The sequence below is a fragment of the Schistocerca americana genome, chromosome 3 (genome assembly GCF_021461395.2).
Source record: "Schistocerca americana isolate TAMUIC-IGC-003095 chromosome 3, iqSchAmer2.1, whole genome shotgun sequence".
Taxonomy (NCBI): domain Eukaryota; kingdom Metazoa; phylum Arthropoda; class Insecta; order Orthoptera; family Acrididae; genus Schistocerca; species Schistocerca americana.
In genome coordinates this window covers 609,744,921-609,769,535 of record NC_060121.1, presented here as the reverse complement: position 1 = coordinate 609,769,535, position 24,615 = coordinate 609,744,921, and the positions used below count along the sequence as shown (strand labels likewise).

Genomic DNA, 24,615 nt, shown 5'->3' with positions numbered 1-24,615 from the left:
TCGCTTGTAGTTCCTTCATCAATTTACTGAAATCCTTCTCCATACATACCCGACTGCTGGAGTCGTCCCTATTATACTCTACGTGTAGACATGGAAACGCTCTAGTCTTCACACTGCGGGTTTTATCACGTTGGTTAACAAATTAGACGAGCATGCCATATATTTTCGGTTTTCCATAGTTTGCCTAAATCGCTGAAGGTGAATATGGATGATGGCTATCTTCAAAAGCCACAAAGAATGCACGTTTATGATGACTATGAAGACTAGAGATTATGACCTCACTCAATATTTGTCGTAGACACATTACTTGTTTATCTTTTACCTCTGATGCTAACTCGATAATACTCTCGCATCACGAAGACTACTAGAATTCTCCCAAATTTTGGAGGGGCGGTTCATCAACCCTGGACACCGTCAGTCAGACTGTGTGGCAGCTTATCCTTAGGTGACCTCTTTGTCTGAAACACCCACGTCACAAGACACAGATGAGACAAATGGCAATGACTCTTTTCCGATGTACTCGTAAAATAATTTTAGAAATGCTTCCGGCACACTTGGTTTTCTGTAAATTGAACATCTCTGATATGGCTGAGAAATTACGTAGAAGAGGATGTGACCTTAAATCTAAAACATCCGATGACTATAAAAAAATTTCAGGTAATACGATTTTTCAAGATCTTCGAGCAGCGAAATTATTTAAGAAGAAGTTGAAGCCAGTGTCGACAGAATGTGTCGGTCCTTAGACGCATTCATTGGCCAGGGATACGTTGTTTCATGAGGATGGACTGCCATGTAATCTTCCGTAGAAACGACCGGAAGGAAGCAGTTAGCTCCAGGAGACAGATACAAACATCTTAGGATTTTTGCGATCTCGAACCAAGCCTTCTGAACAACTTCTTAGTAGGTCTGACCTATGCACTCATAATTAGTCTTCTTTTCTACTTGTTCTTCCTGTTCATTATCGTCTTCTTCTTCTTCACTTAAAGAAGTAGGCCTGGAGCCTGTCCCTTTGCTGCTGGAGAGATTTTTTTCCTCGATTAATATCCTGTTTCCATTTTATGTATCCTCGACCTACTTTTTCACTTATGCAGTATGTAGTATATTCTTGTCATACAGTACTGGTTTGTCTTTGGTCTCTCCGGGTTCCTCCTTTAACTGTCCTCTAAAATTTCATTTTGCCGCGTTGTTACCTTGTTTTGTATTTGTTAGCTGATGCCTAAGATTTGATTCCATATGTTGTAATATGTGTAGCCAGTACTCTGTAAATTTTCAGCTTCGTATCTTTCCATATCTTGCCACTTAGTGTTTTGTGCATCATATGCCATATCATTTGAAACTAATTAAATTTATTACGTACGTAGTTGTCATATTATATGCTAATTTATCGTTTGTTGAACTAGCAGTATTTTGCGGCGCACTGGAATTTTTCCTTTGTAAGGCCATTAGTTTTAGTTTTTCGTTCAGTAGTCGTATGCATTCGATTATCAACTGGAAACGCCTCTTTTATTTTGGGTTTCTATTATAGTATATATATTAGATGCTTGCTCGTGTAGTGGTCGTGAGAGCACGATTAAGCAGCTAAAGTCCGATTCCGTCTTTGTCTCTCTCACACATCCTCTAACTTACATGGCAAACTCAGTTCCTTAGCATTTACAAGGGGGATCAAAAAGTTTCCGTTTGAGGGCATTGCCGCAGAGTATATGAAAATTAGCGCAACTCAGACGCGGGTGTGTAACCACTGGCATGTGGACAAGAGACTAGTGTTGCATTCGTGTGTGTCCGACGAGCGTGCTGTAAATGGGGAAACGTGAACTACGACGACGTTATTATCAATCGCATCCAAACAAGGCCAACGTGCTGTTATTACTTTCTTTGTTGCCGAAGGACAAACACCAGTAGATATCTATCGGAGAATGAAAAATGTTTTTGGGACAGCATGGCTGTAGCAAACTGTGACGAGGGATGTTGCTGCTTCGTGATGACGCACGTCCCCATATCGCAAATGTCGTAGCGGAGAAGTTTCGCCAACTTGAGTGGAAGACACCCGAACACCCGTCCTATACCTCTGATCTCTACCGTTGCAATAATCACGCCTTCGGTACCTTGAAACAGGCCTAGAAGGGTCAATGGTTCCTGTCGGATGAGGATGCGCAACAGACAGGTACTGTCTCCTTCACGCAGTAGGATACAGTGTTAAAGCAAACGGGTATCTTCAACCAGATGCGTTAGTTGCATGAGTGCCTCATTGCTCCCGGTGATTTTGTCTGATTGACATACCGATTCTAGATAGTACGACCTCCGTACAGAAAATTTTTGATCTCCCCTTATATTTCACAGTAAGAGTTTGTAAGTCGAATCAGAAACTCCCAGACCCAAAACGCTGTACAGAAGTCCTGCGCGTTAGTCAAGCAAGTGGTTGTCAGTCAAGGAAGCCTGTCCCTAGAAACGTAGAGGTGTTTCAGCTAAAGAGATCACTCATGCAGTTGTCAGGCACCCCTTACACACCGAATACTCGGTATAACGCACAGTGTGTTCCGACTCACGCCAGGGTGACGGAGACGGCGGTGGCGGCTTGGCGGACCTGCTGGCGCTGGCTCCGGACTTGCTGGGAGGACTCTCAGGGGTAAGCAGATTTTGCCTCGTGAAATAGCGCACCACATCAGCTGTAACACTTCACTCGTAACATCACGTCATCAATGTGCTCCCAGGGCGACGGCGAGAACGGTACCGGAATCGACATCGGCGGCCTGCTCGAGCTGTTGCCTAACGTGCTGGAAGGGCTGATCGGGGTAAATGTCAAACATATAGTGTTGCACTTAAGCACGATCATATGTAAAGTGACGTCCTCACACTTAACATCTCTACATGCAGGGCGACGGGAACACGACCATGAGCGACATAGGACCTCTGCTGGCACTGATACCGGACCTGCTCCCCGGCCTCCTGGGAGGGGTAATGAGAGTCTACCGTTACGATTTTCACATTTGCTCGTCTTTTACGGAGGAGGACTCACAGAGAGTGATGGTCATCTTTCACCACATATCACCACGTGACACTTAGCACTTGCACCATTATTCTTTCACTTCCCTTCAAAATTTGCATCTTTCTCATCACATGAGATTTCAAGAAAGCCTGTGACAAGCACAGCTTGTGAAAGTTTCGCATCGACTATGACCTGCAACTCATAAGAACCTCAGGCTCCTTATTTTTGATAACTAAAAGTCGACCTCTGCTGCAAAAGATTTATTTGTTATTTTGCTATGCTGGCACAATTCGGGTCTCGTGCCCAGCTTTAATACCAGGCCTCTTTCCCGTTTAAGTGACACACTGAAACATTGCGAAGATATGTACACCTCCGGTCGTCAAGCAATAAACGCTCGCCAACCATATCAGTATCAACCGAACAACTGAGACCAAATATATTTTCTGGTAATATCTTCCTATCGGCATGATACACACTCACCTGAGTGTAGTGCACGTATTTAAGACTGCTCGTGTGACATTACGAAATTTACATTGTGTCACATAAATAGGAATGAGACCCGAAACTGGTGCTGCATGATAAATTTTAAAAATTAATCAAATGCAGCCAATGTCGACTGAAGCCTTCATGAAGCTTCTGAGACAAATCGTATTATAAAAAGTTTGAATTTCGGCACTATTATCACTTTCTTCTCTATGACACAAGGCTTCATTCACAGCTTACCATTCATATTCACTAAAGATGTACTAGTTAGTGAGGGAATTGTAACTAGAATGCGAATAATATAAATTCCTCTGTCTCATGTCTTGTGACTGAAGAGACGTGGAAACATCTGCATGGCACACAGTCTGTGTACAACGGAGGCTGTGAGAGGTAACTATAGATTCTATGTGTCCGATGGAAGTGTTAGAGTTCATGTCGAGACTATGATTTTGTGGGAATTGACCATTATGCTGTTCAAACACTATCACTACAGTGACTATGGTCTGCGAGCGATTGTACCAAAGGACTGGGTGAGAGTAGGAGAGAGGAAAACGTGGTTTCAAGTACAGATAACATTGCTTTGTTGCAAGAGACAGCATTTCAACATAAATAACGGGAGAACTTAATGCAAGACAGGGCGCGTGGACCGTTGGAATCAAAGAACAGATATTATAACTGTCAACGTTTAATAGCCGTATGATTAAGAATGTATTAAATGTTACAATACTTTTAATTAGAACAAAAAAGAAAATTTAAAAAGCATTTAGGTTGCACACATTAGTCATTAAAAAGCAAATTAAAGCTAAAAAAAACGAAATTTTGGTCAGGAAAGGTCTAGTTTGTGTGACATTAGCTCTGATACTAATGCAAACAGATACGAGGCATCCTTTAAAGCTATGCGTCAAACCTTTCAAGTGTTCGCCATTGCTCCGAGCGTGTTCCTAACATTTCAGGACCGCAAATTCTGGAGTACGAAAACGTTGTATAATCGTCATATGACATTATCCATCATAGCTCTATGTTCTTGGTAAATATTTTAATGCTCATCCAAATTATTTTACAGAGCTAGCCAAGAGAAACTTCTGTGATCGATCAATTATCCGCAACTGCCAGTTGTCCATTACGCATTATACATTTCTCTATCGGAATTTCTGTCCATTAAAACGAATTAATGTCAATTTCATGACGAGGACATTATACTCGGTAGCTGGAAGACAAAGATTTGTGTAAATTTCGAAAGTAGCTAATGAATAATAAATGCATACTGAGATAAAACTCTTCTTGCGGCCCTTTATGAACCAAAACACGATACAGTAAGTGCTATTGGACATTGTAACATTTACTCTGTCCACCACTAATTACACACAACTTTTCAAAATATGAACATCTATGTGTTTAAGGTCTTCTCACAAACACTACATGCTCTCTAGTGCCACACGTTCTACAAATCTACTACAGTTGAACATATGCATGTTCATGTATTTGAGTCGCCACAAAATTTTCATTTCTTCTCTGAAGCACATTGGGTTCTTCGCACGAATGGTGTTTTTGTCTAGTTTCACTCAGCCTTTTCTTCGGCAGAAAATTTTCAGTATTTTAATCGTTTTTTGTTTATGTACAGGGTGAGAACGGCTCAGCGATAGACAGTGGTGCGATTCTGCCGCTGTTGCCTGATCTTCTGGGATCACTGTCCATGGTAAACATAACTTATGTATCATCTACTCTTGCAAGCACAATGAAGTGGTAAAGCACTTAATTCATGCACCAGTGTCAAATAATTTTTTCTTACGAGTTATCTCTAAGATATTGCCTTCTCAGTCACTAAATTTATGTAGTTGTACTTCTTAAATTGGTTTGACTCAGAACACCTAGATGCTAGGCTGTTGATATTTATTTCACTGATTAATCTATGACGATGAAATACAACAACACTGGATCGTTTTGACTAATTACATGCTTTGAAAGTACTAGCTGAGATTGTGTACGAGCTGTCAATTTTGGGCCGTGACGCCAGAGGAAAGTGAATTGCGCTGCTGATCGCCGTAGGCTTCACAGTTCATAACCCCCTCGCATCTCCCTCCACGATGGAAACATATCTAAGAAATCACTACTAGGCTCACGTGCAACAATAATATTATTGACAAGACGCTATGTGTGTATACCATTACTCGTGGCACCGGATTACTTCCTTCCGTTTTCTATTCAAGGCAAAGAATACAAACCTAAAGACAGAACTTACAAACACAACTCCATAAAATTATAATCCCCCACACCGAATTCGTTGTTGTTAAGATTATTATTGATAGTGTGGTCTCTTTCTCGTCGCTTGTACCACAAAAGAAGTGGGAGACCATATCTAAACCTGCTATTGCCACTGTGTGTGGAACTACGCTGCACTAGATAGTGCAGACGGTGAGGGAACCTGCAGGAAGTGTTCCGGTCGATATTATCATGGAATTTGGTATTTGAAAAGATTTCTTTTATCCACAGGGCGGCGAAGGAGACGGAGGCAGCGGAGATCTACTGGGCCTGCTACCCGGACTGCTGGGAACTCTCTCAGGGGTAAACATTAGCGGGAGACGCAGCTGCCGTGCCGCCGGACACTCACAACCTGACGCCCCCGTTTAAGAATCTGTCCGCCACTGCTCATCTCGCACATCAGCCTAACGTGTACACACTCTGACAGTATAATGCACATTGCGTGCTTAGTTCAAAATCATTTGTTTTTTGAGTGCGAGTGTGTATGTCCCTAGAGGCCGTGTGGATGTCATCATATCAGTCTCTCTCTCTCTCTCTCTCTCTCGCTCTCTCTCTCTCTCTCTCTCTCTCTCTCTCTCTCCTGCGTGCGTGTGTGTGTGTGTGTGTGTGTGCGTGTGTGTGTGTGTGTGTGTGTGTCCAGAGCGAGACTGAGAATATCATCTGCAAGTAAACTGATGGGATGAGGAACAAGTCTTCTATTGTATCAATAAAGTTCCCCAACCGAACTTAGAATACTCTTACAATTGGTGCAACGTTCAAACAATTCAGCTGGTAGAAAATTACAGCTATCACTCTGTGGAGGAAGACACTGATGTAAGTGCGATTTTCGTCCTTAGAGACAAACAAGGAAGTTGAATACTTTTGTCAGTGTACCGAGTGAGCTGTTCAGACAATTTGGAGTGCACCACGGAGATTCCAAGGACGTAATACATCAAACATTCTCTCATTAACACACAAACAGTATCCATCCAAATGCGCCATGTAATATGAAATCAGAAGTTCACCGTTCATGGCATAGGACTAGATATCTTGGCATATGACTTTTATTTTTTAAACGCTAGTTCATATACCAAGTAAGGATGTCGATGAATGGAGGCCATAAGTGAACTTCCTCATTTAGAACATACCATGGGTGGCAACGCGATTTGTCACAGATTGTTGCACTCATGGGAGAACGTCAAAGCTATTGTGAACAGCCCGAACAGGCAGACGCATGAAGAGAGACACCAGCGATCCCATGAAAGTATACTTACAAAGCTTCAAGAATGATTTTTGAGTGACTTAATTACTGTACCGACCGTGTAGGGCCCGTGGAGACAAGATTAAATTAATTACAAGGCGTAGAAAGTAATTTAACCAATCACAATTCTCGCGTGTTATCTTCGAATTGTAAGGGGAGAAGTATTATTACTTGATGCAATGTAAGTACGTCGACATTTAGTTACAAGTAGATAGCAGAGTGTAGGTATAAATGTAAAAATTTTGGTGATACGTAACATGAACGTACTTGGCCAGGCGACCCACCTGTCTGCATCCACATCATACTCCTCGAGCCACTTAAGATGTGTGGCGGAGAGTACTTCTGGCACCACTAACGGAAGGCTCCTTCCCTGTTCCACTTCCAAAGGATGTGAGGAAGCATGATGGTCGGTAAGATTCTGTATTGGCTCTAATTTCTCGAATTTTATTGGTTGGTTGGTTGGTTTGTTGGGGGGAAGGAGACCAGACAGCGAGGTCATCGGTCTCATCAGATTAGGGAAGGATGGGGAAGGAAGTCGGCCGTGCCCTTTGAAAGAAACCATCCCGGCATTTGCCTGGAGAGATTTAGGGAAATCACGGAAAACCTAAATCAGGATGGCCGGACGCGGGATTGAACCGTCGTCCTCCCGAATGCGAGTCCAGTGTCTAACCACTGCGCCACCTCGCTCGGTGAATTTTATTGTTCTGGTCATTTAGCGAGATCTATGTGGTAGCAAGTAATATGTTGTCCGGCTCTTTCCGGAAAGTGCTCTCTCAAAATTACACAATGCTTCTCTTGTAATGTCAGACTTTCCGTTGCTTAGCGCACAGTGAACACTTAAAGATGCTTACAAAATAGTCTCCCGCCAAATGTGAATTACCTGCAGAGGGTTTCTGCCTGATTACAACTAGCATAACGTACCGAAAATGTAACGCATTTACTCCTTCGTCACAACGCTCAGCCGCACACTGCTGGTGAAACCACGAAGCTCCTGCACGTTTTCGCTGCGTGGTGCTTGATCATCCACCAGACAGCTCCCTCTGATCGTCATCTCTTAGTTCACACGAACTGATGGCTATGAGGACAGGATTTTGGCGGGCAGCAGATCAGCGTGGGGAATTGGGGGAAGCACAGGTGCCAGCTTTACATGAAGAGAATATTGGAAAGTTCTCAACACGCTACAACAAAGGTCTACGTTGAGCAGCGACTATGTATGGAGAACTGGGTGGAAGGTGTAGCTAAATGTTGCAAATAAAACATTTTTGATTTTTACTGTGGTTCCATTTCGCGAACGATTGGAGGTAAAATAAAGGGGGGGGGGGGGGGCTTGCATTATTTGCAAGAATTTCTTCACTCATGAAACAGCACCTTTCAGGACAAATTCTGTATCTCCTCCTGTGAGTTGGCCATTATATTAACAACAGCAATAGTGCTTCTTGTGCATGGAGGTGTAAGTCATTTCAGGAAAGAATGAATCAACTTGATTCTTGCACAGTTTTCCTTGAGTAAGGCGACATTATGGCGAGGAAGGTTTGTGGCGGCGGCACGGCAGGTGAGATCTACATTTGGTCACTGCTTGAATCAGTAGCTAACAGATGTTTGTGGAGCAGGGCAGCGGCGGCGGCGACGGAGACGGAGGAGGCGGTAGCGGACCAGCGCTCCTGGGACTGTTGCCAGGTCTGATCGGGGCGCTCTCTAGGGTAAACACAATATTATTGAACACATCACAGCACCGCGACACCGACGCTTTCACTGGTCGGACGCTCTGGCACTTCCAGTGTTGTCAACCTCACAGACGTCACCGTGCAGCGAGCTGCGAGTGTGTTACACACATTTCACCATCACTGATTCGCTTTTAATTTTTTTTTCTTGCACCGGTTTGGACTCGGTCTTCTCATCTTTTGATATTGAAATGCCAGGAAAGCACTTAACATGACCGATTTCACGCCGATTCAATGTTGTAACATTTAAGGCATGATTTATGTGGATGAAACTTTTTTAGCTTTGAACGAATACCTACTGCAATACCAACTTGTTCCAGAGTTGTACGTGGGGTGCCATCTGTGAGACTTAGAACCATCGACACAGGTACGTAACAAAGACAAATCACACAATTCGTCTCCATTTGCCCAGACTACAATGAAGGTCAGTAACCCATCGATAAAGCGAGAAGAAAAGCTGTTTCTTGTTATTCTGTCTTGCATGTGAGGTGTCAGCTGCTTTGGTTGTGGGATTCGCGACAATACATCGCTAATACATGTATAACATGTCTTATATATTCTAAACGTATCTGGCCAGGTAAGTAATAGAATTGGGCTGTATATATTCAGATTCGGTTGTTGGAGGAATCATAGCTCAAGTCATTTTAGACAATTTCGTCGACTGTAAGCATTCGATTCCGGCTCACCATAGACTACTACCTGGAGGCTGTAGTCTGTACACTTCATGTGCTGTTACCAATACTACACCAAAGTTTGCGATGTTTCTGTTCCTTTATTTTCATTTGCTTCGTCAAGCTTGCTCCTATAGTTCCAATTCATACACTATTTATAGTTGTTCCTACCCGTTTAATTCTGGTCATGTTGGAGGATGCGATAAAAAAGGAAAGGCTTTCCAAAGAAGGGATTTATTGTCTCAAATTGAAGGAACTCACGTTCGTGCATATGTATATAAAGAGTAATACCTATATTTTCTTGTTATCCATTTGATATTCTTCTCATCTACCTTATAGAATAACGTTCAGAAATTACGGGTGTAGTTGAATATTGTAGTACAATGAATCGTACATTTAAAACAATAGGTTGAATTCAAGTTCTAGATATTAAGCGATTTTTTGTCGTGCTGAGGATATGCAGTGCTGCATGATTGCACTGTTAGTCGAATAATTTCGTATGTAACAATGCTTGTCTTCCACACACTTTAACATTAATATTTCGTAATGAAACCAGAAGCAGTAGATACTGATGATTTATCAGAACATTTGAGTAAAGACTACAACCTGAAAATGTATCACTGCTTTTCAATTTCATTTTTTTATATCTTTAATTTGAATTTCATTCTACTGAAAGTACCGACGACGCAACGTAAGAGGCATTAGTATCTAAAAAACATCAATATTCTAACAAAAATGGGACTATAAATTAGTTTTTCGTCTAGAACTTCGGTGCCGGTTTTTCAGTTACTGATACTTTTACCTGTGTCATGTATTATTCTTTCATTGGCTTCAGCCTTAGCAGACTAATGTCCTATTCGTTACTGAGCTCAGCATTCATTAATCTGTATCAGTATCATCACCTTCCTTGTACACTTGACAGCTAGTTCGTAGGGTAATTTTTATTAGTTGAATTTCGTTTGGAAACATTTACAAGAACCTTAAAAGCACAGATGGCAAATAAACAGATGTGAGGAAGTGCATTCGATTGCATTTCGTACTCCGAGTCGAAACCTGTTTGATCTTGTCGTTATCATCCTCGTTTCTAAGTGCAGGCTAATACTCCTTTAGTTATGACTAATAGAGGTCAATCATCTACGGCTTTGCACTAAAGTGCTTTTAGACCCTCAGCTGATGCGACATCGGCTTTTCATTGTTTCCCCACCGAAAAACCTTATGTTTTTGACTTCCAGTAATCCCTCTAACCCTTTACCCGGCCGCTCCTGAATACTATGACACGTTCTTAGAACTGTTCCGTTACAGGGCGACTCTGAGGACGGCGGCGGTGGCTCCAACATCCTGGGTCTTGTCTCTGGCCTTCTGGGAGCCAGCTCAGGGGTGAGTACAGCGCGTTCAGACGGCACAGGTTCTTCCAGCAGCTACGCCAACACTTACTTTCAAGTACACGTCATACCATGTTACAGATGCGATGTAGAAGCCCTAGTAACACCGATTAGAAAGAATAAATGCATATGTCTACTGTTTCAAGAAGCAGCAAAACTACTGAAATCGAAGCTGCCTCATCCGCCTTCCGATAAAAAATAAATAAAAAATATAAAATAAAAAATAAAATAAACTTGTGGAAGGGAACTTGCATCCTGCCCTGCCAGACAGACTGACGTATCAGTACACTATTTGCTGAAATAAAACCAGGGCTTGTACTGAATACTGACAAACAGCGCGAATCTAATATGAAGTGCCCCTCCTTTTCACACACCTAGCTCAAATCGTAGGTAAGCTCTTGGCTGGAAGATAGAGAGAATGAGAATATAAAAGTTTCATTAAATAGGAACACAATATACCATACATTACTCTATATTAAAAAAAGGAGAATTCACCAGGAGTAATGAGGCAGTAGGTCATTAGTAGAAAATGATTAAGCGAGAAATAATTCAAGAACAGGCTAAAAACTGAGTCTTACTGTTGTCCCGCGAAACAATTATTGATAAGAAAAATGAGCGAAGAGGAAAGGAGGGCAATGCTTGTAGCAAGAATGCAGAATTCTTGAATGACAAGAAATCGCAGTATGCGAATTACCATCAGGAGAATAATTTGAGTAAACCGAAAAATACAGTTTATACGTAGCCTATAATATTTAACATTTACATGAACTCCAGGTTGCTAGCGTGTTACACTGTAAAAAAGCCAACAGTCCTCATGACATCCGTGCGACGTACTTGTACAAACGATAAAGCCTGCATAACATTGTAAATAAGTAACAAAAGACAGGGAGCGATGGATTACGTATTAAATCGGAAGAAGCAACTTCGGAGAGGAAATGTAAACAAAATAGAAAAGCAACATTTTTAATAGACTTGTAGTCTACTACAACATTCATATTGAGGTTCTGCTGAGTAGCAACTAAAATGTCTTACAAAGACCACATAAATAATTGATTAGAGAAGACCGATGAATCCTGACAAAGAACTTAGTAAGAGTGATTTTTATGTTACTTATCACAAGCACGGTGACTAATAATGGCTCACAAAAATCAATAAAATCTTTGGTGACGTTATCATGCGACAATTCGTCAAATTACGTCGTTTCATGAAGATCCTCATTGTTGGAGGCTATCCTTAACAACACAAATGACTGCTTGGTTAACAGAGAAGTAGGACATACTTTCAGCGTGGCTCCACAAGCAGAACTAGTCGTGCTAAACGATGAAGACTGTAGAGGGTGGTCCAGTAAAGGAATTGAAAAGTACACTACTTCGAATTGTGCAACCCAAATGCTTGCTCAGTTTCACAGTGTTTCTATAATCTTCCCTACCGACAGGTAGCCAGAGCTAAAGACCGTAGCTTTGTTACTTGTCGCCGTGACCATTTTTCTGAAGACTTTCATCAACAGCTGACGTCATCGCCTGACATGGCATGACGGGTACAGATGCCATGCAGAAATATCTCAGAATCTTAGCTTTACCTTCTGATGTAACGCCAGACAAAATCTATAACATTTATTACGTCAGGGAGTCTTAAACAGTACACTGAAATGGTTGCTGTTGAAGCGGGATTACTTTCTCTGATCAGTTAAACTGTCACGGAAATGGACTATAAACTTACTTGGTTTTGATGTTTTAAGCCAATGTCCTCCAATATTTTGTTGAGAAACGTGATTTCAGTGTACAGAAGGCGGGTAAGATTTTCGTTCAGGGGGAAAGTATCAAATATTAAACAAAAGATCTCAATGTTTCCTGGGATGAGACATAAAGGTTGCTACTGATGTTGGCTCAAGTAGCAAGATATGTGTTATGTGCCCGAAGATTACGGTTTACACCCGACTCTGTGTTGTCTGTTCATAATGCGAACGTCAAAGTTTCGGCGTGGGATGGAGTTCTCTAAAAGTAGCGTTATTATTTTCGTACTCTCTACATTCAGATGTCTTGTATAGTATGGTGATAGGAAAGGAAAACGACGTGGAAAATTAAAAACGCATAACAAGTGTTCAATACAAAACTAACGTCAATATCAAAACCAATGATTTAGCGCTTTGGCTCAGTAACCACTTGCCAATCACACAAAGAAAGTTAGGTAGAAGTTTAGCCGTTATTAGTAGCTGAATAGCACCAGGAGGTGTTTCACCTTAGATTTTCGCTCTAATGCGAAATGAATCTCTCACTACTTCCAGGAACTAGTCGTGATGAACAGCATTTCGACCAGAGGGTTGCTGCCCTCCTTCGGCCCTCACTGGGAGCGCTCACAGTAACTCGAGATACCTACGGCTCAATAAGCGAGTCCCTCCTACGTCTCCTGCGATCAGAGACATAATCACGTAATCTTCCGTCCCTTCTAACACTTTGTCAACTAAATAATAAAGGACTGATCTCGCACCTTCGAGCTCCTGCCTTACAATCAGAATCTTGTTTCCCGAATGATGTATTCACTTTGCAGAGGAGTGTGCGTTGATATGAAACTTCACAGGCAAATGCTGTAACCACTGAGCTTGGGTAGCTCAGTCCGTAGAGCACTTTACCACGAATGGCACAGGTCCCGAGTTCTACTGTCAACCCAACAAACAGTTTCAATCTGTCAGGGAGTTTCAGAATCTTTTGTGTGTTAAGGTATGGTAAATTCGGGCAAAGATTCTTCCCTTTTGCAGAATCAGAGTCCCCTTAGACTAACATAGAAAGTAAGTGTTGACGAAGTTGAAAGATATGCACAGTGCCGTGTTGTTGTGTCTGCAGGGTGACAGCAGCGGAGGCGGCTCTGGAGCGGGTTCTGGAAGCTTCTTGTCCAGCCTGTTCGGCAGCAGCTCTGGAGGCGGCGTGGCCCAAGCTGGACCCCCTCCAGCTCCAGGAACGGTACGTGCAATATCATTTCACTCCATTCACGTTATGGCCGACAGCCTTAACTGGAACATCCGCGGCTTCGTTAGTACTCTGACTGAGAGAGGGACGAAAACAAGGCACAGTTATTTGAAAAACCGCCTTCGCATTCGAGCCCACTAACACACACCTGTACGGCGGCGCTAGATTCGGGGTAGTCGGTTCAAATCCTGGTGGTGGAAGAAAGTTTCACCGCCAATATCTGTCCGTCAAGGGAGAAGAGGTGACAGTATAAAGTTACTGATCACCAAACGCTCGGCCAAAGTTCTGTATCGAATTCCAGATTTCTCTGCAGTGAGGAAATGTGATACTGTTGATTCGGATGGAACCTTAGAGCCTTGTCGTCCCCTTGGTTCTATTTCACATGGATAGATTATGTGCCTGCAGTGAGTTCTACCCTCTGTCGTTCCTCATCATACAACACAAACATGACGCCACACTACACATACACGTACCGTAACTCGCATCAGTCATACATAGTATGAGAAGCAGCCATTGTGTCCTGAAGAAAAAATATCATTTACGATCACGTGGCCAAACAAGCCCTATGGATTTCCCAGCCAACAATGCCATTCAATTGACTATGTCGTATCTGAAGAATCCCAATCCCATGAAGACAAATGGCACAATACATGATATCTACAAGTCCTTAAGTCTAATTCTCCATGAATGTAAAACGATAATTACAATTCTCGAAAATCGCATCGGGCAGAATGTTGAAACTATACTCTGAGAGAATTAGTTTGGATTCCAAAAAACAGGGGGTAGAGAAGTAATGTTATCTTTGAAATTAGCTGTAGAGAAATAAGAGGAATGGAATCTAAGAACATATATAGCTTTCACAGACAAAGATAAAGCTGTTGATAATGTCAAATGGGACAAAATATTTCGTCTTGAAAATGTCGGAATAGACTACAAAGATAGAAGAATAACATCGAACTTTACAAAAATGCGAGAGCTGTTGATGGAAGACAAACTAAGAAGAAGGTCTGATACGGAAAGGTAGTCGACATTATTATGCATTATAAACCATTGTTTTTAGTCTATGCATAAAAGAGGCACTTAAAGAGTCGGAGAAGCCTCACACACAGGTGTACTAATACATGACCAAAAAATAGAAATGCTGATGACGTAGCTTTCCTAGTTGAAAGTGCTGCAGATTTTGAAGCCATGAAGGATATAATATGAAAATGAAGGATACAATATGAAAGGATGTAACATGAAAAGGGTGGGAGAGTAAGGATATAATACGAAGGGTATAATATGAAAATAAATAGGTCCAAAACAGAAATGATCGCATGTGGTAAAGAAAAGGAAGTCAAATGCCGAATATAGACTGGTAGCGAACTACTTGAGGGAATTAATTTATTGAATTATTTAGGAACTAAGATCGGTAACAATGCACAGAGTAAAGCAGAGGTCATGTGCAGAACTGCTCAATCAAAAACTGTACCCCTCAAGAATACGAAGGTCTCTAAAGAGCACCAGTCTCGAAAACAAGAAAAGCTTGACTCAGAGACTATTTCTGGAGTGTGGCATGTGGTGGCTGCGAAACTGAGACTTTGAGGGCTGAGGAAGAGAAGAAATTAAATTCTTTCAAGATGTTATGTTGTAGAGTGGACTGACATGGTTACAAACAAAAGCGTCGTCAAAAGAATGGGTGAGAACGAAAACCGCTGCAAATCAATTGACAAGAGTCGAACTTAATGACCATCCAATGACACATGAAGAGCTCCTGAACACTAGGTCTACTTCGGAGAGAAGGGAGCGACGCTATCCACCTCCATCATCGTTACCTGATCTTGCCACTGTTTTGCAGGAAGAAAGTTTTACCATTCCTTTGAAAACCAAACAGGGCCTGTATTTATGCATTCCGAGAAGACTGGTAACTGTTTTGAATGGCCTTTTCCAACACCGGATCAGGCATGGTATTGATTTGTGTATTGATTTGCGTTTCCTTATTTTTCTCCACTACGTGTAAGTTAATTGCGCTTAAGACACAAAAACCCGTGAAACGAGGATGTTAGTTGGGGAGAAGAACGAACATTTTTTTCAGGAAGGTAACTTGACACGTCAGTATCAGCGAGCCTACACTGTGTTATCACTTCAATGTGTTTTACCACCAAACAGCTTATAAAGCAGCCGTATCTTCCATATTTACTCTGTCCACCATGAATCGACGCCTTTTACTGTCACAAAACTTTACGTAGTTCTAAAGGCACTAGTAGTATCCATTACACTGTGTGAAATTGAAACTTAAGAATTCTGATGTTAATGAGATTCGTCATTCTCTTGCCCCTAAATGAATCCAGTCTCGCCCGTATTAAGCCTGAGGATTAACAACAGGACTACTATAAAAAGGTGACAAAGACGACGCAAATCAGAGCTTGAGAATGTATCATTTCCAAAATGTTTGTCGCTGCTTTGCTCAGAATGCCAAGAAGCAACGAGCGAGGTTTGTTTAGTTAACCGCTCTGCAGCAAATATATTGTGAATCTTCTTCTTCTTCTATTGATAACCTAGGGAAAAAATTCGTTTTAATTGCTGTTGCCAGGAATACGTCTTTCATTTTTTAAGGTATGATTTTTCTGCCAGTGTAACATTCAGTAATAGCAAATAAAATACAATTATCTTTCTCAATTTCGAAACACAAAAGCTGATATCCAAAATGGTTTTAGAAATCTAAAAAGCCTAACATGGTTTTATATTGCATAACTGTTTTTTAAACCCCAGTACCTGCGAGAGAAAAAATAGTTAAATAAAAATTTTTACGGCGTACGGTAAATGTTGGACTTTTGACAGATCAGAAACATTCACATTCTGCTGCCATTCGCGTATCACTTATTATCTTCATTATCTAACCGGTACCTGACTTCGCATAAGGTTGTGAATATTTGAACCTTTCGTCTTTACCTTTTAGCTAGTATTATATTGTCCCCATATCTTTGACTGTAGTGGTTCTCTTTTCTTATCTACATATCTGCTACACACAACAATCCTAAAGATAATTTTAGATACTGTAATTTTTGTCTCAATATCCAGTTTTCCTCGTCAATGCTACTTCTGATACCATTTTAACTGTTCCTTCATTCGTTAGCAAATACCTCATTGAGGGTAGGGGGTTGTCTTCCCTATATTATTGTAATACCTCTTCATTTAGCGGTTTAACTATCTACTTAATTTTCAATGTAACTGTCTAAAACATATTTTAAAAGTTACCCGTCTTTTTTTCTCTGTTTTTACTATAGATCACCTTTAATTAGCACGTAATAGTGTACTCATTTTGTGCAAATATCTCCCCAGTTTCTTCCTAGTACTTGGTTGCAATGCAGCTGTTATGTTGTATGGAGACTTTTGCTCGTACTAAAGGCTGCGTCTCATATGTGTACGTTCAGTTAAAAATGCTTCATAAATATCAAAATTATTTCACATAATTATTCTAAATTGACAATACAATGTTCCCACATAGTGATTACTCTGTCTTTTCACTACCTTGCTTTGCTTTCTATTTGCTGCATTTACACTCTCGACGGAAATCGTGTGCCCAGCACACTGATCATTTACTCGGCAATTCTAAATCTTTCTTAATTTCAGTCATAAGACTACGCTGCCTGCAGATTTTGCGCTTAATCTCTGTTCTGGACATTTATTTCATTTTCTTAGCTGCTTCTTTGTCGGTGTTAAGGACAAGTGACCAATGTGTTTTGCAGTTTTCTTCACAGAAATTTTGTCATTTTTGTATGTTATTGTTTAAAGTTCACAAAAAATTTCTGAAGTTATTTCATACAGCTCAGTGGAGTCAAAGATATGTGTTTTGTCTTCAATAAATCATGGTCTTCGTGGCGAAACAGACTAAGTGCGCTGGCTGTGAATCATAGCTACTAAAGGAGCCACCACAATTGCCCTCAGTCAGAATTTTCTCCACCGCGAGCTAAGAGAAGCGACTGTGGAGAAAGGCGAGCCCAGTGTAAGTCGAGCCACTCGTTCCGGCGTTGACGGCCGCTCTGTCACAGTTTAAGAGAGCCACTTATGTCGAAGCGAGAGGACTTTCCGTATTGTGAGCCGGCCTTCACTGTGCGTCGCGCTCAATCCACGGCGGTCGCTGCCTCCGGGAGAAAGTAGATTAGACGTTTTCTCGCGGCAGTGCGACCGTTGCCAGCTTTCCGCTTTGAACTCAATATCGACTATTGCCCAGAGCCGCAGCTGTATAGTAAAGTCCATCCTTGTGTAGCGGGGGCACTATAACCTGGAGGTTTTAAGAGGGGGCGGGGGGGGGGGGGGGGAATTATGGGGTTGGACAAAGCACCGGTAAAGATCTGGCATGAACTGCCTCGTTTACCGTGACATCCTCAAGCTCAGCGAACATTTGCGCCTTGGCCGTTACCGAATGATTTGGGTACTCAGCTTCACTTTGCGTTGTTAATTCTTTACTTTATGTTATTGGAATGAGTGAAGAGACTAATCCTGCACCATCGTATCGAGTTTGGATTATGCAAGCCTCCCTCCCATGAGACCAAAACGCATCGGCGATCCTTGTGATGGTGCGTCATTTCTGCTGTCTACCTTGCTTTGCTTTCTATTTGCTGCATTTACACCCTCGACGGAAATCGTGTGCCCAGCACACTGACAATTTACTCGGCAATTCTAAATCTTTCTTAATTTCAGTCATAAAGCTATGCTGCCTGCAGATCTTGCACTGTTCTGGACGTCGTTGTTGTGGTCATCAGACGGTACACTGATTCCAAGCAGTTCTCCACACTACTTTGTACAGTGCTGGTCTCTTCAGCTCTGCGTAGCTACTGCATACTAAAAAGGTGTGCAAAAATTAAGGAGGAAAGTAAATTTTATCAAGTAACATATGCCAATGTCACTAGGACTATACACAACACAGCTGCTATAGTACAGCATGATATAGTATAGTATAGTATAGTATAGTATATGAGGTATCAGAAAGGAATACGCAGTCAGAAAAACAGAAATGATACTTTTATCGAAATACCACAATCACACTGAAATTACTGCGATTTATAATGGTACCCCTGGACATCACAAATGGCGGCACATGATTCTTAATAGGGCGTGTGCTCACTACAGGGAGCAATGCATGCTTCGCATCGTCGTTCCATGCTGGCCACAGAGTTGCAGGGAGTTTTGTGGTAAGTATTTCGGAGAAATTTTTTCAGAAATGACTCTTGAACTCGATAAGGGATTTTCTGGTGAATTTGGGATGAACACTACAATAAACCAGACATCCCAGAAAACATTTAAAGCCAAAGAAACGGATGTTTGAAATTCTAAAAGAGGACTAATGCCTTTAAGAAAGCCACAAACGGTTTCCTTCCACGGTTCCATACAACGAAAGTCGTGGTATTCAGCTCGAAGCCCTCGATGTCTACGCGATATTAAACTCCATTTTAATCAGAACAGGTCCAGTCTCACTAGAGTCGCCTGCTGCAATCTGTCAACGAAATGTGACTTGCGATAATCAAAGCAGTTGCATTTTTGCGAGAAAGCAGTAACAGGCTCCATACATATGGAGAAAAGAAGGGCTTGATATTTTTTGTTAACGATTATACTTGCAACCGAAGAGGTGATGAGATTACGGTAGGTCAAAGATACATTTTAAATTTATTTCTTAGAGATCACATTCGCCACGAGGAGAGAGTATTCAACTATCACGGGTACCCTCTTTAATAGCGCGCTCAAAAACTGTCGCAGACGGTGCGTGTGGAAATTCACTACCGACGAAAGTGGCCCTCAAACTTGCTCATGCGCACCGAGCAGGAAGAGAGCAGAGAAAGATATGCGGAGAAAGTTTGTGAAATCACTTTTGAAAGGGGACGTGTCGCTACGGCTGTTAAACCTCTCGTCAGTCTACATCTTGTGTATCAAATGCGAAATCAAGTATGGGCTACCTCTGCTTTCATATTTCTGGCCATCGGTCAACGTTTTCGATTCGTAGCAAATTCCTTCACTTTGTGACAAGAGTTCCAGGTTCTTGATATTATTGTTTCTCACGTTCTTTCTTAACAAAGAAGTTCAAGTAATACGTAAGACAAGATACAGTTTTCTTAAGGGAAAAACCAGTCTCAGATGTATAAACATATTGTGGAAAGTAAGACATTTCGCTAAGCACCTGATTGCCGTCACTGCATATTTGGTAAGATTTACTTAAGAGTGCCCCCCATCGGTGTGTTGTAAAATAGAGGTCTGAATGACTCATACCTTAACGAAACATTAGTCAGAACTGATAAACAGTTATTTTATGATATTGTCGTAGTCCTCTATGACTATACGACACTAAAAAAATAGAGAAATTCGTTTACTACTGGTCTCACCTACTGACGGAATCGCATTTGGTGTGTGTGTGTGTGTGTGTGTGTGTGTGTGTGTGTGTGTGTGTGTGTGTATTTTTTCTTGTTGTTGTTAATTACATTGTATCAATTTTTTGACCATGTAATCGGTGAACATGGTTTGTAACATTTATTGTGATACTGATTTCAGTACGACGACCTGATCGGTAGGGGTATCAGCGGCTACGACCCCGTCTATGTCCTGAGCAACTCCGTGTCTGGAGCACTTAGGGTAAGTAAGGTCCTTACACTGTAATTCATCTCTCTCATGTGCAGAGGTAGTGTTGAAAGTGTTTGTAAAGGTATCCTTACACTCCATGTTGGTGTGTCGCTAGAAACGTCTCTGTGGCCTCTTCTATGAATCTCATCAGGTGAAGAACACCTCCTTTGGGGCTATGGGCAGCTTTCACAGGAGTCAGGTTGTGATTTGCTCCGCGCCTTTTGAAAGCTAGCTGGTGCCTGCACTCCTTGCGGTCAATGAAAGTCACAGCCACCCTACAGTCCCCAGTGAATAACTGAGTATGCATTTTTGCCTTTCTGCGTGAATATCGCGAATATCTGAAAGCAAAACACTGTGGCACCATCCAACCAGCATGGGATGGTCAGTTGCATTCGCTCTAAAAATCTGGTTCAGCCAGTAGAATTGCATCACTCTAGACAGGGCCCTTGTTGTGGATGGCTAGCCCATCGTGAAGACGCGGGTCTTGAAATGAGCGTCTTGTTCACAAAAGGAGAAAAGTTACGTGTGTTATGTGAGTGCAGGCTTTCTTGGCGAATTTCATGTATGAAGTCTTCACGGGTTGTCAGCCGAGTAGCGTCGTCGTCTCGTCAGGCGAAGATGAAGATGATGGAGACGCATTCCATCGAAACGTTGCTACGAGACGACGACGCTACTCGGCTGACAACCCTTGAAGATTTCATATAAGTTACATGTGCTTTCCCCTGCTTTTTCATGAATTCAGCCATAATTTCAACCGTCACGTTGCCAACAGCATAGAGTCGTCCCTACATTCAGAGTTTTAGAAACGTGGAACTGGGAAGGAGCAAGAACGTTAGAGAATGGCAGATGGCTGGTTTCTGGAGAGAGACTCAAGAGGGATGAAATCCTAGTGACTGCCTGGTGCTGTTTGGCAGACTTTGTGGTCCTTAGGAAATGTAAGTTCAGAATCTGCGGTAGTGTGATCCTTACGCTGAACAGCTCCCTTATTGCTGTTTTTCTAAAACGCAGGTCGAGTTGGAACTTTCATTTATTGTAAACTGTAATTTTGCAGTCATTAACTTCGAATCTGTTAGATCCATGCAGTCTTACAGGTGAATTTTGGTACCTTACACAGCGTTAGCGCCGTTCCTGTTGCGTTTAGTTGAATATTCTGATAAATTTGATCTTTGTCAGTTTGGCGTTAATTTCATGAAGCGTATGAAGCTAATAAACTCCTGTTATACACAACCTTGAGTAAAATTTCAACACACTTTAACTCGTCAGACAACTTTTCCTGATTAGGCGACCCACTAAAAATAAAAATAAGCTGTTGCACAGCCAACTGGTTAATTTCACTGCGTCGGCGCTGTACTTGCGGTTATTGTTCAAGTATAATTTACTCATTATTTTGTGAAAGCATTGAGCATTGCAGTCGCTCTTCTGGTGGCAGTACGACTTAGTTTTACCTGTTGCTCTGTGACAGCAACGAGCGTTACACTCGCTCGTCTTGAATTGCTACAGTTTGGTTGTTAACTAGGGAGAGTTCATTCCACTTCCCTTAGAAGTATAAGTTGGTCGTGAGATGACATTAATTCATAATTTAACTACAAAATGAGGAAATTTGAACCTGTTATACTATAGAGTGCAGTTACTAATCATACTAGCTGTACAAAATGTTTCAGTTGAACGGTCAAAGCCAGGCAAACTTTAAATTAGTATCCATGGCTGGTTAAACCCGTTTAAATTTTGCTAATGCATGGAGAGCATGAATGAACTTTCATTCTAAAAGAAGCAACTTAGTCAGACATAACCACGCTGTTAGACACATCGAAACACTTTCGCTTATCGGACAGACTTCAACGTACCCGTCACTAATTGGCTGTCGTTTCATGCCTGCACCTATGGCTATGAGGAACAGATTGTGATTCGACGTCCTCTAGCCCTTTTTGACGTTATCAAATTTTCTTTCTTCATCCTGCATTAGATTGTCGATTAGAATCTTCTCGTCAACTTGATAGTGTAGGGACCTCAATGTAGCCACAGTGATACACCTATTTACTTATGTCATAGAATCTCTGAAGAAGTAATTGTCCCATTAATGGCGTTCGGTTAGTTACACTGTTTGTGGCCCTTAACCTTTCGTGAGTCCCATATGCCCTTCTCTTCTTATTTCAGGCAAAGTTTTCGGTCTTCAAGACTCTCGTGTCGAACCTGTTGGGCGGACTGCTGGGCGGTATCGGCGGTTCGAGCAGCGGAGGCGGCGGCGGCGGCGGCGGTGGTGCTGGCGCCAGCGCTGGAGCAAGTATCGGCGGGTCTGCAGGGGGCGCAGGCGCCACCGCCGGAGGCAGCATCTCTCTGGACGGTGGCGGCTACCCCTAAGCAGGAGGATTCCTCAGGGCTGCACAAAACGCGCCGTCACGTCGCCATTGGCATCTTGCCTTGCCATTCTACAAAATTCACTGATCACCAACAACTCGCACGGCCCTTTAGACATTATTTCGTACCACAGTTTCACCTATCACCATCATGCACTGCTTTATACCCTCGTACTTGTTTTAATTGAAATTCATCTCTTCTACAGACTGGCTAAATCACACTAAACGCATTCATTTCCTTTAGTTCATCGCATTCAGCTTTCAATGGTCAAAATCTATTCCTCATTTGCAGAAAAGAGTGTTTACACTACAAATCGAATCATTTTTACAATAATCTACTGTTCATGAACATGCTGTTTATCAGTTGTTTAATATTAGCTATAAAATAGCTTTTCTGTTAAAGTTTTCTTTCTCTATGTCATGCTTATCTTCATACAGGCGCTTATCTACAGACGTCTGGATGGGCTGAAGACTTCCCATTTGAAGTCGAATTCATACCTTTCGTTATTTATGTTACCATTTATTCTAGCCCTGAATATCTCACATAAATCTCAACTAAATCATAGGTTTGTTTTATTTACTTGAAAATGATTTGTTTGGGCCACTAAGGGTTTATCTGTCACTGTGAGGTATTTTTCTTTTCACAAAAGATTATTAGTGTCCCCTGTTTGACAAAGGATAAGCTCTAAACTAATGTCACTCATGTTATAACAAATTGATGTTAGTGATGCATTAGCATGTGTGTTTGTAGCACACTCTATACACCTCCAGATTGAAGTAGTCTGTGCACAGATGATATGTTTCACGTATTGAGTGTTGGTCTGTTAACTTTCTGCTCACTAGTTTCTTACTAAAAGCAAGTTTTTTGCATGCAAATCATTTTCTTGGTTCTAACAGACCGACACTTGATTTTCGAATAACTGTGCATGACTCTAAAACATATTGCTCAGTGATTAACTGGCACAGTATGTGATAATCTCGTTCCCTTTGTATAATAGAATCATATTTTTGTATGATATTGTAAGATATTTTTTGACATTTTTTTCATGTATTGAATTCTATAATTTTCCATGTAAGTGTATGTCTTTATATTTGCAAACTAGTACCATTCGGTTTTTTATAGACAGGTTTTCTATAAATTTTAATGTGAGTTACCTGAAGGGATTCACTGTTGTTATTAACAAACTCTGAAAACATATCGCTTACTTGTGAGAGATGCAGACTTAAGATTTGTATTAAAATTCATAAAGTGTCAATAAACGCAAATTGTGATATTATCTCCCTTATTTCATTTATGCCATATAGTACTTTACATGAATCTAAAAAATAATGATTTTCATCTAACTACTGGTTCCTAAATCTGCCCTATATCTGAGATACATACATAAATCTTATTGAATGTATACACATCAAAGTATTGCAATTAACCTAAAAATCGATATTTTAATGTACTTCTTTATAACATAAAGTTTGTCACTGATTTTATAACTGAAAATTTCTAAAATTGAGTTTTTTTATTTGTAAGCAATGTACATACTTCCATGGCGAATGTGGTAAAGAAATAGACTGCTTAAGGATTAATGAAATTCACAAAACTGTAATTTACAGATGTTAAGTCACCAACAGTACATAGTGCCAAATCAACATGTTTTCAATTACTCTATAGAGTTTAAGTAAATAGATTGTTCCATTTTAATCACATAAAAAACAATGACAGTTGATACATTTCAGCAACATTGTGAAGTACAGTTTGAAATGGGGATAGACTATGAAACAGTCTACAATAATATAAATTTCTATACTAGCAGAGTACAACACTATACAGGGAATTCGGTGCCAGCTAGTGGAAAAAGCAAAATGGCGTTGCTACTTTCGTAAAATAAATCATAGCTCTTGCTCCTGTCAAGGTGATGAACATCTAGAAACGGATGACTCATTATCTTTTAATGATGCATCACTATAAAGCAA

The 24,615-nt window shown here is 41.2% G+C and overlaps 1 protein-coding gene across 1 annotated transcript in view; it reads left to right on the top strand.

Moving 5' to 3' along the window:
- Window positions 1-23,924, top strand: part of LOC124606895 (loricrin-like) — a 124,766-nt gene extending 100,842 nt beyond the window's left edge. The window contains exons 7-10 of the mRNA XM_047138992.1: window positions 10,660-10,734; window positions 13,580-13,696; window positions 20,225-20,305; window positions 22,448-23,924. Of these exons, the coding sequence (XP_046994948.1) occupies window positions 10,660-10,734; window positions 13,580-13,696; window positions 20,225-20,305; window positions 22,448-22,651 (477 nt within the window). The 3' untranslated portion in view covers window positions 22,652-23,924. The remainder of the gene's footprint in view (window positions 1-10,659; window positions 10,735-13,579; window positions 13,697-20,224; window positions 20,306-22,447) is intronic.
- The last annotated feature ends 691 nt before the right edge of the window (window positions 23,925-24,615 follow it).